We start from the raw sequence: 19,290 nt of genomic DNA on the forward strand, positions 1-19,290 counted from the left end.
TTGTGTTGATGTGTTGGGGTAGCGAGACGGGGAGGGGGCTTAATTTTTAAATGTTTTCCATAGTCTCGCTATTGCCAGTCGTTATTTTCAATTATAAAAGCAAGCGTATATGCCTATTGGCCTGTTAACCCCATGAATACTTCTCATTCCAAAAGGGGTAAAGCAAGGCCAAGCTGGTGTAGCCATTGAAATGGGACTTGACCCACAGAAGGTGGCCCAGGTGGGAAATAGTACTGGCTTCAGAGGAAGTCCAAAAAAAATGAAGGAATCAAGGACCCACAGTAGGACGGGAGGGGGCGGTGAGGATATGGGGGTTTTAAGGGAGATTCTCCACCATCGGAGATGAATTTGCAAAGCACAGCCTCTTCCTCTTCTCAACTCCTCCTGTGGGTCCTAATTCCAAAGAAGCCCTGGATGGCTGGAGCACATTCCCTGATAACGCTCTTGAGTTTGAGCTGGAATTTATGAAAGTTCTCTGGGAGATTTTCTCCAGCAAAATGAGACCCCAGACCTTCCTCCTCTCTTCTTTCTCTCTTCTGTCACACGATTGTAAACTAATGTCAGCATGAGTCTCTACAAAGTCAAAAAACCATCTCTGAAGCCAGATATCACATTCTAACGCCCAGTGATCCTGGGGCTATCCAACGTTTGAGAGTTTTAGCACTTCTGTCCCCTGTCGGTCTGATAGCAAGTTGAGCCTTCGCTCTGTGGAACTCAGAAAAAGATGCTCATTCCCTTGCTATTCACTGAGAAGCTTCTTGAAGAGTTATTTGAGAGGTAGAAATATTCGAGCATCTTTTTATCATCATCGTTATGACGGAAAGAGAGGAGATAAGCTTCCCATTGCTGGAGCGTTGCAGTATTTTCAATAGCGGCCACACATCTGAAAGTCTTTGGAGGTGGATGCGTGATTCTTTACCCGTTCCCACTATTGATAAAAGGAGTTGTGAGCGTCAGTGCACGATGCGGGGATACCAGATATGATGAACATGTGAGCTGTACTCGCTTTGGGAGCACATATACTAACGCTGACTAACATGTGAGTCAGATGTTAGACGGACAGTTTATTCGTTCTTATTTATTTGCCAGTTCTGTTTTTGCCCCAGTTCCATGATGCCATTTGGAAGAACATAATTTGACCGTCTCACATAGCATCTAGTTGATTGCATCAGTTACTAGGTAACAAGAGCCGAGTACCGTCCTGCTTGGTGATAAAAACAGAAGCAGTGATTGAATAACTGGCTACTAGACGACACAGGCCAAATAAGGAGGTTCAGAATATACACTGTTTTTTCATTCACTAGTGGAAAAGGACTAAGAAGGACTTATTCCCAATCTTTGGGGGCAAGGCAACAGAGTTGTTGAAAAGACACCAATGTGGCATCTGATCTGTTAAGAGCTCTCTCATCCACTCCCCAACCCCAGGAACCACACAAAGGGAGCTTTTCTCTCTGTAAGAACATGGCAGGAAATCCTCCTAATTCCCTCCCTCATCCTCCCGTCGAATACTGCGTGTTCCCATCAGCAAATCTCCATTTCTCGCACCATTTGTCTCAAGCGGTTTTGACCTTCCTGCTCAGATTTCTTTGGAGCTGGTATGTCGGTCATATCATTTCCTTGGCTCGTGAACCTATTTCACCCTCATTAGCTCTTCTGTACCCCATTTTTTCCACCCGTCTAATTTCTAACTCAGCCCCACCTCTCCCTGCCACGTAAGTGCCCAGCCCAGATCAGAGCCCCTTAACTGGTGAAGGAATCGAATTCAGACCATGAATTGGGCTCACCTAAGACTTCATCTCCAGTCGTGAAGAATGGAACCAGTAAGACATTTCAGGAACTCATCATTTCATTAGAGTGTGGGCCTAAGTCACATTTTTGCTACGTGCCCAATTTTCCAAAGTAACGGCAGGGTCACCTTGAGAAATAGTACTTTCTCTTTGATCCCATGACGCTTGGCTCAAATTGAGTCAACCTGACGCCACCCATCCTCTCCATTTCCCCCCTTGTTCCGAGGCCGAGTTGAAGTTATTTTCAAGCTCTTGGCACTGCTGGACCAGACAGTTGCCATTCTTCCATGTGTGGCAAGAGATGCTGATTTTCATTAGCAATAGCTTGACTTGGGAATCCTTCATTTGCAGGTTCATCCAACATGGTGACTGGAGAGACCAAGAGCTTCTTTAGCTTTGCCAAATCGGTAAGTATCCACACACGTCAAATGTACTGTGGTAGGTAGTGTGGTGATTGATTTGCGTGTTGTGAGCTCCTCCATGTAAAGACATTGACCTAAGAACCTAAATCTGGTGTGTCCGTCCTCCGTGTCATTCTTTTTCAATAGAGACTGCATTTCCATCATGCTCCTTACACATGGGCAAGACCGTGTGCATAGTCTGGCTGCTTTGTCTAAACGAAGCAGAGAGGTGCAAGCCTCAGAGAAACTCAAAAAAGCTTTATTTTGATTTCAGCAGAGATTGCGTGAGTTTTTGTGTTTCTTACCCCTGGTCAAAAATAAACTTGGCATTTCATGCATCTTCTTTGCTCCGTGGAGAAACCAACCTTGAGTGTGGCCACTTTCTGACCGGGTCTCTGGGGGGGGGGCGGGAGGGGGTTCTTAAGATTCTCTCTGTATCTCCGTTCTACTGAGCTGGAGATACAAATGGGATCCCCCAATTTTAGCAAGTCCCCGGGGTGATTTAGGACACAGGCAGATTTTTGTGTTCAGTAGCTTCAATAGCTTCAATAATCATGCTCTGCATGTAACGGTTACTTTGCAATTGAGAAGCCACATCCCCGGGCATTCCAAACTATCCAGATCTATATTCTCACCTAGAGCAAACACTTGCTAGAATCAACTTATTTGGGCTTGAACTTCAATTTTTTCCGCTGCCCCCTCAACAGGGAATTCTGCTTCCTGTGAGAGCTTGCTTTTGTCTCCTCTCCTCTCCTCTCCTCCCCTCCCTGCTCCCCTCCCCTCTCCCCTCCTCTCCTCCTCCTTCCCTGTCCTCCTCCTCCTCCTCCTCCTCCTCCTCCTCCTCCACAGCAGCCAGAGTAGCATGATGGACTCACTCACTTTGCAAGCATCTTCTAAGCACCTACCCTGTGTGCAAGATACCAGGGTATTGCAGTGAATGAGATGGGTTCATTGCAGCCCCTTGGGCCTCCTACCTTCTAATGAGGGAGACAGACTGAAACAAGGAAAACAGAATTAAGACGAGGATTATCATTATGGTCATAAGAACTCTGAAAGGGATTGAAAACAGGGTGCAGGATGGAGTGGAGGCATTTTGAATAGGGTGGCCAGGGAAAGCCGTAGAGAGGGGTTTAGATATGATTCTAAGTGTGGCCCCCTGGGGTATTCATGTGTCCCTTAAATGGCCAACACTGGCTGCGAAAGGCTTCACCCCCGAACATTCCCTGGTTCTGGAATGATCAGTACCCCCTGTCCTGTGCGAGTAGGAGTAAAGAGGCTGTCTTTGCGTTTGAACTTCAGCATTCAGGTCAAGGAGCGTTGCAACTACAGAATCTGCAAGGCAGCAAGCACGGGGTGTGATGAGGGATGCTGTCTGAGCAGCGAGTCCTCTGAAGACAGGCTTCATGCCACTCAGAGCTGTTTTGTGGCTGTAATTAACGTGATGCTGACAGCCTGCTGTGGGTAACCACGTTGACCCAAATTGCAAGCAACTGGAAGAATGTTTTCCCTGTCTCTCCCAAACGCACAATCACAGCACACGGTGTTAATGCAATGACTGCCGTGGGCCCAGGTTCAGTGAAAGCTCTCGTAAAAACACCGCCAGGAGGGGAACGATGACTTTGTTCTAGAAGGTTCTAGAAAGGAATTTTCTTCTATACATTGGACAAAGGCTTAGAAGGTTCTAGAAAGGAATTTTCTTCTATACATTGGAGAAAGGCTTAGAAATTAAAGGCATACTTGGAACCATACAAGAATTTCTCACTCAGATGTCCTAAGTATGTTCTACCTTAAAACCCTTGCAGAACTCGAACTCGCTCTTGGCCAAACATGCCGTTTGCTTTTAGACCATAAAGATGGTTCACGACAGTTAACGCCTAGAAAGCAACCTGACTCCAAATCCAGAACTCTCCGCTAAATCAAAAAGATCCCTTCCAACTTAAGATAACAGAAATATTTTATATTTATAGAAATATTTTATATTTATATTTATAGGTCTATATACAGACCTACTCCAGGTCAGACACTGTTGTAAGGACTTTGTATATGTTGACACGTTTATTCCTCACGATGACGCCGTGAGGCGCAGTAGGGAAACTTAGCATAGAGAGGTTAAGTGGCTGGCTTCAAGTTGCACAGCTATTAAGTGGCCGAACTGGGATTCAAAGCCAGGCTCTGGAGCCCACTGAACTACAACTGTGCAGAAATCGCAGAGTTATCAGGCACTCGTTTCGCAAACATTTACTGAGACATTGCAGATGCACCGTGAAACAAGTCATTAATCATTTCTCTGCTTTGTTTTTGCCGCAAGCAGCCCATGGCCAAATAAATGTCTCTACTAGAGCTGGCCTCTGGGCCCTCAGGGAGTGTACCTTAGTAAAGAATTTTGTGTGTGCATCTTATCCCTGTTTTCAACTTGTCTTTCTCACACGTATGTTCCTAACAATATGATTTTCCCGCTTAAAAAAACATACCAAAATCTTTTGTGAGCTTTTGGGAGCTTTTAGGATCCAGGAAAGGCAGGAGGTAAATAAACACACCAGTAATGTAAACATTAGGAATGTTCCTAAGGACCCATCACAGGCCTCTTGGCCTGTGCATTAAACCATTAACCATTTTGCCTTACAGCCTTCTAGAAACTAGAACTTGGAATTTCTAAATTCTAACCAGCACCAAAGAAGATGCAGTTAAACCAGAACAAAACCGTTGGATAACCATTTCTGCAGTCTGTTCATGAATTTTTTTTTTTTTCTTATTTTCATGTCTGGCCTGGGGGATGAGAGGCTGGAAAAGAGAGAGTCACACTTGTCACTTGGGTGTCCCCCACCTAGGACCTTAGCGGTACTGGCATCTTGGGCTGGACTACTCTTTATCATGAGGGGCTGTCTTGCTCAATGTAGGATGTTCAGCACCATCCCTGGCTTCCACCCACTAGATGCCAGTAGATGCCTCTCCCTTCCAGTCACCACGACAAAAACATGCCCAGACATGACCAGATTGTCCCATGGGGAGTAACACTTCCCTCAGATGAGAACCACTGGCTTAATCCCATCCCAGTGGCTTCACGGTTCCGTCACACTATTTCTTCTGCCTGGGTTATGCTCCCTTACTCTCTCTCTGCTGGATTCCTACCCAGCTCTCCAGGCGTGCCCTTATTGCCCCTAGGACGCCACTCCTGTGGCTGGATCATCATCCCACCAAGTCCCCACCACACCCGGCGGCCTTCGCTGCCACCCTGCCCCTTCCCCAACCCTGTCACTGCCACCACCGTTCATACACCAAACTCTCCCAGACAGCTGAGAGGCAGTACCCAGCCCCTCTCCGTGGCTGAGGGAAACGAAGCACACAGAAGACCAGGGGTTCGAGTGGTGCAGCCAGGACCCAACTCCAGCGCGGACCGTCCTAACCCGGGGCCTTCACGTTCCGACGACACGAGGCCTGATGGTTGTTTTCAGAAAGTTGGCTTCTTGCCCCTGCCTAGACCCCCGTGCTCTGCTCCTAAGCATCACCGTGCACTCACAACACTGGCTGGAGAGCTGCTTTAAAAATGACCCCAACACGGGCCACCATTTGGCCGCCTGGAACCCGCCACACTGGGGCCCCGTCCGCCGCCCACAAGGCTGTGACCACGACCGGCTCCGGTTCCCTGTAACCGACACCTTCTCTCCTTCCAGTGGTGGCAGGTCGAGAAGGTGAACCCCATCAAGCTCTATGAAGAGAACAAAGTCATCGCGGGATTTTCCCTTTTAAACCTGCTCTTCAAACAGGGCCGTGCGGGCCTCATTCGAGGAGTAGTGGACAAACTCACTGAGCTCTACAACCAGAAGAAGATCAAGCCCGTGGTCGACTCCCTTTGGGCCCTGGAGGAGGTAAGAGTGGTGGGTTTTGTTTCCCCCCCAGCAATTAATCTGTTTTTAGTCCAGGGAGATTTGGGCGGCCGGGATAAAAATAATCTTTTATGCAAAGGTTATTCTCCAGGTTTGTTCGTTTCAAATGACGGTCCTAAAAGTCATTGTCCTACCGTATCACGCTTTAGATGTAAGAAACGCTTTGAATTCCATAGTGGTTCTCAACCCATGTGCCTCAGCCTACTATTTGTACCATGAATCCCTCTCAGGCCATCAAGTTTTAATGGGTGTGGACGATCCACCTGGGTTCTAAGAAGGTACGGATATGGCTGCAACATCATTTACATTATCACCTTGTGGGCATAGGACATCCAGGTTGGGGCAGACCATGGCTCAGAGCTGAAATGTTTTGTGTGCTAAACCCAGATGCTTGGAGACCCTGGGGGACGAGATGCTGTTGGCTGTCACACTGGGCATTGTAATTATTCATGAATCGTCGGATCTGGTATTGGACTGTTTTCATTAACCGATCTGCCAAAAGTTCTAGTGTGTGAAAGCGTTCCTTAATCATGAAAAAAAAAAAAACCAAAACAAGAATCCTTAATGTAACCTTCACTGCAGCAGGTAGAATGTGCTAGGTGGAGGCCAGGTCTAGGAAATTCTCCAGGATCGGGGAAGTTTTGGACATTTGGGAAGCCAGCCGTGGTAGCTATCTGTGGGGAGAAAATAAAGAAGTAAAGCCTAGATTTCAAGGGGCATTTCACTGAGAAATCTTCCTAGGTCAGGCTGTTGGCTGTGGGAAGGCGTGGAGCCCCTGAGAAAGATCTTAAAATATGTGGGAATGTGTTTTGTGTTTGTATGGCTTTTGCATTTTGCATGGGTGAGTGCCTTACAGTACAAGAACTTTTTTGTACTTTTGGGAATCACAGACATCCTTGAAAAAAGCTAACAAACATAATGGTCTGTGGAACAGAGAGTAGGTATTGTCCTGGAAATAAAGCTGGTGCTATTTGCCTAATGAACTAGGTTGGCCAAAATCCAATGGCTTCCCTGAGCACAGAAATTGCCTCCCAAAAAACTTTGTGAAGCTCCATGTGTAATCAAATAGGACTGGTTCTGGATGCTGTATATGCTTCTCTGATCTTGCAGAATCATGAATGGTCTTTAAAAAAAACCCAACAACCGGGGCCCTTGGGTGGCTCAGTCGGTTAAGCGTCCGACTTCAGCTCAGGTCATGATCTCACAGTTTGTAGGTTCGAGCCCTGTGTCGGGCTCTGTGCTGACAGCTCAGGGCCTGGACCCTGGTTTGGATTCTGTGTCTCCCTCTCTCTCTGCTCCTCCCTCACTCATGCTCTGTCTCTCTCTCTCTCTCAAAAATACACGAACATTAAAAAAAATTAAAAAAAAAAACACCAATCACCAAAACCCTTGTGTCTTATGGTGAAAGAAATATATGCTTATTGTAGGAAACTCGTAAATTAAGAACAAAAGTGTAAGGAGAAAATGAACATCAAGTCCACACTCCAGAGACTGGCTAACACTATCACATTTTGGTTTGCTTCCTTCCAGTCTTTTTTCTTTTGCAGATGGTCACTGTGATTCAGCTGCTTCTTAAATCAGATAATCAGGCATTCCTTCTGCTGTGTCATTTCCAAGATGGTTAGCTTACTGTTATACTCTTCTTGAAAACTTTTTAATTTACCGAGTCAGACATCCGTACGGTATTGGCTGTGGTATCTCAGTGGTGTAGACGGGCTGGACTACACGGGTACCGGTTCTCAGTGGTCAAGGACAGAGAGAAAACTGGAGGTAGTCAAGGTCAGGGCTAAGAGATGATTCGTGAGACCGAGCCCCACATCGGGCTCCACGCTGACAGCATAGAGCCTGCTTGGGATTCTCTCTCTCTCTCTCTCTCTCTCTCTCTCTGCCCTCCTCCCATTCACCCTCTCTCCCACACTCTCTTTATCTCAAAATAAAAAAATAAACAACAACAAAAAAGAAACTATCTTGTTCATCTGTTGACTTGTTGAGGCTCTGCCTCCCTTCCACAAGGAAGTAAACCCCAGATGAGGAAGGACCCCAACTGTGCCATTCAGGACCCCAGTGCCTGGCCTGGAGTCAATACTCAATAAACACACATTACGTGAGTGGATTGATGAGTCTGGCAATATACAGAAATATGACTAACTGGGTATTTTCTATGTTCAACAGTAAATATTTGTTGAATGAATAAATGAATGAGTGAACAAGACGTAACTAAAACAAGGTATTATTACTTTAAGACAACTTGGGCTCAATTGATATTTTGGCTGAATCATCCTTTGCTGGGGGTGGGGTTGTCCTGGGCATTGCAGGAAGTTTAGCGGCATCTCTGGTCAGACACCAGCTGTGGCAATAAAAAATATCTCTAGACACCGTCAAATGTCCCCTGAATGGGATGGGGAACAGGGGCGAAACTGGAACTAGGTGAGAAACACTGCTTTAAAAGAAGTCATATCGGTTGAGATAGTTACAAGGAAAACAAAGGAATTACAGGTTCCTTTCGAAAGCTAGTCACCCGCAAAGGGGAGACAGACAGCTGCTGCCTGTTTGCCAACAAAAACGTCCACAGCCACTCATCAGTCACACCCACCGACTTTCCGAGGGTTCTTTTTTGACGATATTTGCAGACATCTGTTGAGAGCTGCATTTGGGCAAAACCCAGCTATTTCTCAAGCCCATGCAGCTGTCCTGGGCCAGAGGAGAATAGAGCATGCTTATTACTTGCCAACCGCAGAAGGATGACCATAACGATGTTTCCCCTCCCCTTCGGTAAATGATTTCACAAAATTGCTTTTCAGGCTAGCTGTGTAACTTCATCGATGGAACGGAAAGCCCATAGGGATTAAAAGAAAATTTTCTTGGGCTCTCCAAGCCCTCAGACTAGAAGATTTAATAATTTCAGAAACGATTTAGGGTTTCTTTCTAGCCATCTATCTTTGACTTTATTATAGATTTAATACACGGAGCAGAGAGAGATGTTCCGGCATCAGATTTGCCTCCAGATATTAAACGTGCAGCGGGACAGTAAGTTGGAAAAAACCTCCTCTTTCCAAACAGTTCAGAGGTGGGAAAAGGATGAAAGATATATATATGTATCTGTCAACCAAGAGTAGTGACATTACTGAGACCTACTGTGTGCTAGTACTCTTTCATGATGTCGAGTCTACAAAAGAGACAGACGTCTCGTTCCCCGACCCTTAAGTTCATGATTTAGTTTCTGAGACAACACTGAGGTGTTTAGTCGTGGGGTCCTGCTTTCAAGTGCAACCTGGATTCAAGAGCTAGAGAGAATAATGTTGTTAAGTGAGAACGAATGCTCAGAGGTGGTTCCGAGAATGAGGTGGGGCTTGGTTGAGGCTGGAGGGATACGAATTCTTTCCCTGATGTTGGGGTTAAAAAAAAAACAAGGGATTACGAGCATGAGGGACAGTGACAAAATCTCAGAAGCAGGGGTGAGTATGGGGTCGTTGGGGTTGAGAGTCTGAGCTAAACACGGCAGAGGTGGCTGACTAAGGAGGGGAGGAGATAAGGCTGGTTCGGTCAATGGAATCAAATCCCTGAGGCGGTCACTGCCAAGCAGAGAGGAGCAGTTGACGTTCTCGGTGAGGCGATTCCTCTTAGAGAGCGTGGCCCAAGGAACATGGTACCATCTGACCCTTTCAATTTCCAGAAGCCCTTCCTGGTCCCAGTATGCCACTAATAACATACACCTGGACTATGTCGCTGTCACCTCTGGTTAAAAATGTCTTCTCCTGAGGAGCCTGGGCGGCTCAGTTGGTTGAGCATCTGACTCTCGATTTCAGCTCAGGGCGTGATCCCAGGGTTGCGGGTGTGAGCGCTGAGTGTGGAGCCTGCTTGGGATTCCCTCCCTCCCTTCCTCTCCCTCCCTCTCCCTCTCCCTCTCTCTCTGTCTCTCTCCCTTCTACTCTCCCCCTCCCCTGCTCATGGGCTTGCTCTTTCTCTCTCTAAAGTAAAAAAAAAGTAACAAAATAAATTATCTTTTCCCACCTGCCATCTAATAGCACAGGGAGAACTGTTACGAGCTGAATTATGCATCCACTCAAATTCATGTGTGGAAGCCCTAATCCTCAGTGCTTCAGATGGGATTGTATTTAGAAGCAGGGCCTTTATTTATTTTTTATTTTTTTTAATGTCTATTTATTTTTGAGAGAGAGAGAGAGACAAAGGGAGAGAAAGACATGGTGTGAGCAGGGGAAGGGCGGAGAGAGAGAGGGAGACACGGAATCTGAAGCGGGCCCCAGGCCCTGAGCTGTCGGCACAGAGCCCGACGTGGGGTTCGAACTCACGAGCTGTGAGATCATGACCTGAGCCGAAGTTGGACGCTTAACCAACGGAGCCACCCAGGTGCCCCAGAAATAGGGCCTTTAAAGAATCAGGTTAAAATGGGGCCTTGGGGTGGGCCCTAATCCAGTCTGACTGGTGTCTTCTAAGAGGAGGAGATTAGGACATACAGAGAGACACCAGGGATGTGCACACAGAGAAAGCATGTGAGGACACGGTGAGAAGATGGCCGTCTGCAGGCACAGGAGAGGGGCTCCGGAAAACAACAAACCCTGCCGACACCCTCACTTGGGACCCCCAGTCTCCACATCTGTGAGAAGAGAAATGTCTCTTGTTTAAGCCACCCGGCGTATGATATTTTGTTATAGCCACCCTAGCAAATGGATAGAAAGTAGCCTGGAGATCTTGGCGGTCTTAAAACCCTTTACTGAAGACATTGTTTGTAGCATTTTACAACATGATCTACATAAACCTCTATATGTGCACTCTCCAGTATGGTACACTGGCCACATGTGGCTATTTGCGTGTAAATTAATTAAGTCAAATTAGAGAGTCAGTTCCTTAGGGGTACGAGGCACGTTTCATGTGGTCAATAGCCACATGTGGCTCATGGCTACCATATTCAAAGACCATGCCTGTCATTGCAGAAATCCTGCTAGAGCTGATCTATGAGATGATGTCATCCTTCTATTTGAAAAGAGGAGACAATTTGCCTCCCTAGCAATCTGGCATGATTACCTTTTAGTAAATTACGTTAATTATGCCCTTCCATGTAGATCTCTCTTTGCCTTGACTGTAGTAAAGCTCGCCCGCCAAATGCAGTCACTTATTTATGTGCCCCTTAGTCCTCGTCGTATTTCCCCCGCATTTGTCCCTTCACGTTAATGGTCGTGGTTTAATCCTCTGTGTGTTTTCCATCCTTTGCCATCACAAAACCCATACAGAGATAGGTCTGCCTACAAGAATCAATGGAAAAAATAATAATATGATGCTGAGCTTGTTGGGGACACTTATGTGCCCTGGAGCAAGAGACTGGCTTGGTAAGAGACAGATCAATGTTGTGCACCAGCGACAGAGGATGGAATGACCCGGAGACAAGGCTGGGTGGGGGTGGGGAGTGTGACTGTCTGTGTAAAGAAACAGCAGGCTTCAAGTCCCAACAGCAGGCTGGTAAGTTAAGAGAAGACAAAGCCAGGCATCGGATACAGTTGTCCAAACCCAAGCTAAGGAGGCAGAGGTTCAAGGAGAAACTGTGGAAAGTCGTCCGTGATCACGGTAGATGGCAGCTGGCTGGCGCGGAGCATCTTTAAAGATTTAGACGCTCCTTCTGAGGGACACGGTTGGGGGCGCCTGGGTGGCGCAGTCGGTTAAGCGTCCGACTTCAGCCAGGTCACGATCTCGCGGTCCATGAGTTCGAGCCCCGCGTCAAGCTCTGGGCTGATGGCTCAGAGCCTGGAGCCTGTTTCCGATTCTGTGTCTCCCTCTCTCTCTGCCCCTCCCCCGTTCATGCTCTCTCTCTGTCCCAAAAATAAATAAACGCTGAGGGACACGGTTGGGGGCAGGGAGGGTATTTTGCAGACATCACCCAAAAGCAGGCAACGTGTGGTGTTTCACGGGCATACTGGTTTGGAGAATGGACTGGGGGGCAGCTGGTCTGGCCAGGAGGTCACTGCGGGTTTTTAGGCGTGGGTCGGTAAGCCCCAGACAAAAGTGGGGGCCGCGGAACAGAGGAGAATAAGCAAGTCGGCGTCACCGGAAAGGACGAAAATTGGAAATAAAAGATAAACCAGAAGCAAGAGTCAGAGGCAACCAGGGGTCTTGTATCCCGGGAGACCAGGAGTGGGGTGCTGGCAAATAATATTTTACTCAGCCGCGGTAGGCGCTTCCATGAGGAAGTGGGATGAGCTGAGCTGTGAGTTTGGCTTAAGGTGATGGCGGAACATGGGGCTGGGGACGTCCCCGGGCATTTCCGACCCACAATTGCACGGGGATGAGAGACGAGGTGAGCGCCTGTCCCTGTTACTGCTGCTGCTGTTGCTGCCATTTCTAGAGGACTCACTGTGTGCCAGGCATTGTTCTAAATGCTTTGCGTGTATGAGATCATCTGAACTCCCCAACAACCCTAAGGCCCGGCTATTATCGCTGCCCCCATCCAGGTCACAAAAATGAGGCTTTCGGGAAGTCACGCCTGCCCAGTTCTCCCGCCCATACTGCATTTAACGAAAAGTTGAAGTCCAGGCAAGTCTGACGCTAAGAAGTTTTTGGGGGAAAAACAATGTCAACGAATAAACTCATTGCACAGAAGAATAAGCAAAATGATCACGTTAGCCAACACCCGGGCCAAGTAGTTTTCCAAGAGTTTTCCGTTCATTAACTCATTTAATCCTCACAATAACCTCGAGTGGTGGGTACTGTCCCTATCGCTGTGGCCCAAATAAGGAAGTGGACTTGGTGACAAAGGGAGGTGCCCCAGGCCACGTTGCTGCTGTGTGGCCACTTGGGTTCTCGGGTCCGTGCCACGGACGTTAGCTTCTCTACTGCAGAGGGAAGAGGTTAAAGCCAGGGCCCTGGCGTGCCCCAGCCTGCACAACAGCAGGGGAGAGACGAGGCGTCCGCAGACAGGACGCTGGTAAGGAGACCTCCACGGCCATCTGACAGGCCATTAGTATTGGCTGTGCCTCTGACTGACCAGGAAGCACGTAGAGGAAAAGCCTTTGGATTGGGCCCGGGGTCATGGTTGACCTTTCAGAAAGCCCTCTCGGTAGGACGAGGAGGGCAGAAGTCTGAATGCAGAGGGTCAGGAAGGGAACGCGTGGGTAAGACAGGCTGACGACCAGCACGTGCCTCCCCCTGGGCACTGAGCAGGACGCACCCCCCCCCCCCCCCCCCCGGGCATAGGCAGGAGGAGCCGCTGCAGAGTAGACTCATGGTTGCCTGGGGCTGGGGGACTTAGCGGGGAAAGGGGAAAGGGACCACTAAAGGGTACGGTGCTTCTGTTTGGAGGGATGAAAATGTTCTAAAATTCCTGGTGGTCGTGGTTGCACGACTCTGTGACTGTACGAAAGGCCATTGCATTATACGTGTTATACGCGTCGTAATGCACCATACGTGCAAATTGTGTCTCGATAAAGCTGTTACACTGGGGGGGTGGAGAGAAGGCCCCTGTATTTTATGTATTTGTTTGTCTATTTTAAAGAGAGAGAGCACGAGCGGGGGAGGAGGTCAGAGGGATGGAGAGAGAGAATCCCAAGCAGGTTCCACACTCAGCATAGAGCCCAATGTGGGGCTCGATCCCACAACCCTGGGATCGTGACCTGAGCTGATATCAAGAGTTGGACGCTCAACCGACGGAGCCACCCAGGCGTCCCAAGAAGGGCTGTGTAAAGTTGGGATCAGGAGACTTGGGAGATGGGAGGAGGGACAGCTTGGGGAGTCCAGATCCCCGGCCTGAGTCCTTAGGATGTCCTATCTGCATGGCCTTATAAAACCTTCCATTTAGCCTGGTCCCTTCCCCTAGTTTCCAGATGAGGAAATGGAGGCCCCAGAAGCCACTGCTACTGTTTGCTTTATGTCCCTAACTTTCATTTTCCCTTTGCCGTGTGTCCCCCTTTCTCTCAAGCAGAATCCTAGATTTTTCAGTTCAACGCAATCACCACCAGCCCCCCTGCCCCACACGTGTGCGCACACACACATTCCCAATTTCCACGCCCATTCTCCCTCCCTCATCACGTGTGTTTTCTGAAGCTCCACATATCAGCACCATCATGCCCACAAGCCCTGCCGTGCACCTGCCCTCCACCCTGCTCTGAGCTTCCCAACAGATCAGGAAACCGAGACACAGCTCTGGCTAGCTTATCCATCTCTGGCGGGCTGAATAATAGCCCCTCAAGGTGTCCACATCCTAATCCCTGAAGTCCTCGAATGTGTGACCCTGTAGGGCCAAAGAGACCTTACAGATGTGATCAAGGAATTTGAGGGGAGGAGATTACCCTAGAGTATTTGGGTGGTGTTATAGTCACAAGAGTCCTTGTAAGAGGGAGCCAGGGGAGGCAGAGTCGGACAAGGTGATACGACAAAGGAAGGCCAGGGAAAGAGATGATGTGATGTGGTGCTACAAGCCAAGGAAAGCGGGCGTCTGCAGAAGATAGACAGGGCAAGGAAGCAGATTCCCCCGTCCCTCCAAAGCCTCCAGAAGGAACCAGTCCTGCAGACCTTGATTTTCACACAGGGACCCATCTCAGGCTTCAGACCTACAGCACTGTAAGAGAATAAATTTGTATTTTGTGTTAGGCTACTAAGTTTGGGGTGGTTTGCTACGGCAGCGATCGGGAATGAAGACACCATCTATTCCGCTGAAATACGGAGGCTGGGCTTCAAAAAGGCACCTGCAAATGGGAAGACATGGGTCCACCTCAAGGAGCAGCCAGGGCGGCAGGAGTGAACGGCCTGACAGTTACATCAGCAGGATGTAAAACCCAAAGGAGGGAGCTGGAGGGGTGACCGAGGCACGTGATCCCGCCTGGGCACAGGCCCAGAAACTGGACAGAGCGGAGCTTGGCACATCGAAGCACAGGAAGAAGGTGCTTCTGGTGGAGCATGAGGGGATGGGGAGGCCGGGAGGCAGACCTTGGGGGGGCGGAGGAAACGGAGCACGTAGAAACTCCCTCCGCCACCCACCTGTGCCGTCCTGACTCTGGCCAACTGGACCATTGCGACGCTTCAAAGACCTGGGTCTCTTGCCCCCTTGCCTGTATTCGTGCCGTTCTCTGGTTTTTCCACCTGTCGTGCCCTTCCCTCATCCTTGTCCTGTGAAATTCCTGCTCCCCTTTCAAGATTCGGGGATGGCGTTGACTCTTCTGGGAAAGGATCCCCAACATCCGCCAGTCTTGCCATGACCCCCAGCCCTGAGTTAGGAACGCCTCCTCTGGGGTCCCCTGGGCTTGCCTACTTCATCTACGTGTTCGTGGACAGTTGCATACAAAAAATGGAGAAAATAATGGTGCCTTCCATCAGTTTCCAGTTGCAGGAATCAAATGACCTGATGCCTGACAGGTGGTAAGTGCTCGCTGGCTATTACTCTTGTGATGCGATGCAAATGTATCCCCCACAGAGCTGAGATCTTTGGGGCCAGGGGCTCTCACGCAAGATACCGAGCAAGGAGAACACAGGATGTGCGGTGCAAAAGATTTCCGGGGCCTCGGGGCATGTGTTTCCATCAGCCTGGTGCAGCGTCTACCATCCAGGCTCTAAGCAGACAATTTTGCCTCCACCAGAGACCACGACATATTGCAGGATTAGGTTTATTCACAGCTCAGCGCCCCTTCTTAGAAGTCTCCGAATTCATTTCTGTTACGTAGAAAATGATCGCTTTTGCCTTCACGCCTATCGTTTGGCTGAAAATACATCACAAGACTGGATTTTCTCGTGAGCCAGGGACAGAGTCAATGCAGGCTGCTCTTGGCCGTGTTTTTAAAAGGCCCAGACAAAATTCTGCTGCTTCCAAGGCTAGAAATGTCTGCTTGCTTCTGTTTGCTTTCCAAGTCGATGAAGCAGTCACTTTATAGGTCTCATTTGCAAGGTGACACCAGAAGACCCGTTTTCAAATGTTTTCCGAGGTATCTGTACCGATGTGTTCATCGCGGATTCTGATCTACTCCCTAGAAGCAGATGAGGGAGCTAACTGTGCCGCAGACCAAGATTGTTTGAGCACTGGAACATACATTTAAGCATTCCCCGGAGAATGCATGAAGAAAGGATGTACTGGCAGACAGGCATGCTGTGGAGGTTGCCTCCAATTCCACCTGCTGGATGCATTCTCCTCCCTGGGCAGCCCTTAAAATGGGCCGCCATAACCGAGAACCACAACCTGAATGGCTTCGGAGATAGAAATGTATTGTCTCACGGTTCTGGAGGCCAGACATCCCAGATCCAGGTATCAGCGGGTTAGTTCCTTCTGAGGGCTGTGAGGAGGAATCTGTTCCAGCCCCTCCCTCAGTTTCTGGGGGTTCACTGCCATCTTTGGTGTCCCTTGGCTTATAGACACATCACCCCCCACACCGTGTCTGCCTTCGTGTTCACCTGGGGTTCTCTCTCTGTGTCTGGCCCCAAATCACCCCTTCTTATGAAGACAGCAGTCATTGGAATAAGGCTCACCCCACTCCAGTGCGACCATATCTTAACTGATTTTATCTGCAAAGACCCTATTTCCCAATACGGTCCCATTCTGAGGTCCTGGAGGTTAGAATTCAGCATATGAATTTTCTGGGGGAGGATCTGGGGACACAGCTCAATACACAACAAATGGTGAGTCACAGGCCCTCAAAATGGGAAAATGTTTTGTGAACTGGAAAGGGCTGAAGAGACAAATTTTTGCTTAAGGGTTAAAGGAGCAGGCTCTGGAGTCGGGCCAAAGCCTCTTTCCAACTGGTTACAGCTGTGAGTCCTTGGGAGAGGCATTTCTAGACTCTGCTTCTTCATCCGTGAAATGGGGATGATGGCAGTGTCTATAGGGTTGTGAAAATGTCCCAGACAGTGCAGGGCAAGGTTGTGGGGCATGTCCTGGTGCCCCCATAAAAGTCAGTTGTTACTATCTGGGGACGGATGGGGAGGGTGGGGCCCTGTCTTCCTGACTCTTGTCATTAATCCTCCCAGGGCTGGTTCCCTACCACCACCCCCCCCCCCCCCCAGCCACTGATTTGCCACCATTGTGACATAAACAGGCTTTACTAGTGCCCTTGCCTTTTGCTTTTTTTTTTTTTTAATTTTTTTAAAAGTTTATTTATTTTGAAAGAGAAAGAGTGAGCGCGGCGGCAGGGGGGGGGGTGGGTCAGAGAGAGAGGATCCCAAGCAGGCTCTGCACGGTCAGCACAGAGCCCCAGGTGGGGCTCGAACTCACGAACCGTGAGATCATGACCTGAGCCCAGGTCAGGCGCTTAACCGACCGAGCCACCAGGCGCCCCTTGCCTTTCGCTTTTACTCGCTTCCAGAGGCATCTGTGGGAGCTGCTTTATGCGACAGAAGCTCCGAGCGGCACAAATGATAAACACATGCTGGTGTTTGGACCCACAGATCCGCCGACCATCTAGACTCTGATTACTAAACTGTCGGCTTGTTTTGGTAGGTGCTGCCCAGGAAAGTACTGCGCTCTGGTTAGTCATTTAATCATCTGCGAGTGAGCAGCTGCCTGTGAGCCCTGGCCAAGGGACAGAGTAACGACGGCGGCTCGAGTCTGACGTTTACACTGAGCCAGACGCTGTCCCGGGCGTATTCTGTGCGCACAGGCTCGTTTGGACGCACAGCAGTGCTGAGTGCTGTCAGGATCTCTTACCTCCTCACCGCACGGATGACACTGAGGGGGGTCAGTGGCTTGGGTGAGGTCGCCCAAACACAAGGGGTGAAGCCCAAACTCAGCTCTCAGGCTGACTGTGTCCTGCAGCCATACTCGTGGCCATAGCCGTGGCCCCTTCAGGAGAGGGTGGTGGTGACCGTGCCCCGGCCCCTTCACCCTGCTTGCCCCGTCTCTCTGATTGGAGGCCTCTTGGTTTGGCCGGAGACGACTGGTTTTCAAGACCTTGGTTCTTCCGCCCCTACCTTCTCTGACTGCGGACGGGTGACTCTGAATTGCGAGCCTCAGTTTTCTGAAGCTGTACGACGGGGCTGATAACCCTGGCTCTTCCTGCCCCTTTTGGTCTGGTGCGAGGCACGCGTAAGCTATGAACGGCATGCTGTCTAGAAATGCCTCAGGGTTGTACTCAATACCACTTTGGTTTCTTCCTTTCCACCTCTCTCCCTAAATGTGTGTCATTTTCGTGGATTCCCTGTCAAATTTGCTCAACAAACCCCCAGTGGGTGAGGATGGGGTGACCACACGGTGGTCAGTCGCCTCAGCCCTCTGGAGGTGGCAGTAGTTATGTCCGAGGTTCAGATAAGAAGGACTGAGGCTGGGAGAGTGGACGCCTCCTGCAAGGCACAGGACTCTAAGGGCAACACAGATTCCCTGGACTCTAGGGCTGGTCGTTGAACTTGCTACTTGCCTTTCCTGCCTCGCCCCCGTGGCCTCAAATTATGAACGAGTTGGGCTAATTTCCCTGCATTCCTATTGCTTGGCACTTGGACGTACCCCAAACGATCACTTTTACCATCCAAACCGCTGAATGAAGGGCTGTGCTGGGAAGCATAGACGGGACAGTTCAGAGAGGTTGCTGTTTGCACAGCATTTTACTGGCCTTTTTGGCCTCAAGCCCCGCAGTAAACCCACAGTGATAGGCGGGACGGGTGACATCACGCCCATCATATAGAATTTCAAAAGGGGGCGCCTGGGGGCCTCAGTCGGTTCCGTGTCTGACTTCAGCTCAGGTCATGACCTCACGGTCCGTGGGCCTGAGCCCTAAGTCGGGCTCTTGGCTGACAGCTCAGAGCCTGGAACCTGCTTCAGATTCAGTGTCTCCCTCTCTCTGCCCCTCCCCCTCTCGCACTCTGTCTCTCACACAAAAAAATAAACAGTAAAAATTTTTTAAAAAAGAGAGGGACTGGGCAATGTTATTTGTACAAGGTAGCAGAAGCAGGAATCCAAGCTAGATTTCTTATCCTGGAGCTCATGCGTGTGTGTGAGTATGTGTGTGTTTGTGTGCATGTGTGTGTTTGTGTGCGTGCTTTGCGTATTGTATTGCCTTTTACCCCAGAATAATTTTTTTCTTGCAATGAAAAGAATTACGTAAATCCCGTATAATCACAATGTACAATACTTAGGAAAGAGAAGAAGACAGACCACCCACAATTTGTGCCACCTTCCACAAAACTGTTGTTACTGCTTTAAGGTAGCCCATTCCTGGCTTTGTTCCTGCATATCTGCTGCCCATCCCCCACACAGCTGTAGTTGTAAGTGCCCAGGTGTGATCACCAGCCTGTGTGAGC

The 19,290-nt window shown here is 49.2% G+C and overlaps 1 protein-coding gene across 1 annotated transcript in view; it reads left to right on the forward strand.

The window, feature by feature from the left end:
- VAT1L (vesicle amine transport 1 like) overlaps positions 1-19,290 on the forward strand; it is a 149,956-nt gene that overhangs the window by 73,339 nt on the left and 57,327 nt on the right. The window contains exons 6-7 of the mRNA XM_023246187.2: positions 2,139-2,194; positions 5,860-6,054. Coding sequence (XP_023101955.1) covers positions 2,139-2,194; positions 5,860-6,054 — 251 coding nt within the window. The remainder of the gene's footprint in view (positions 1-2,138; positions 2,195-5,859; positions 6,055-19,290) is intronic.

Source organism: Felis catus, chromosome E2 (genome assembly GCF_018350175.1).
Source record: "Felis catus isolate Fca126 chromosome E2, F.catus_Fca126_mat1.0, whole genome shotgun sequence".
NCBI lineage: Eukaryota > Metazoa > Chordata > Mammalia > Carnivora > Felidae > Felis > Felis catus.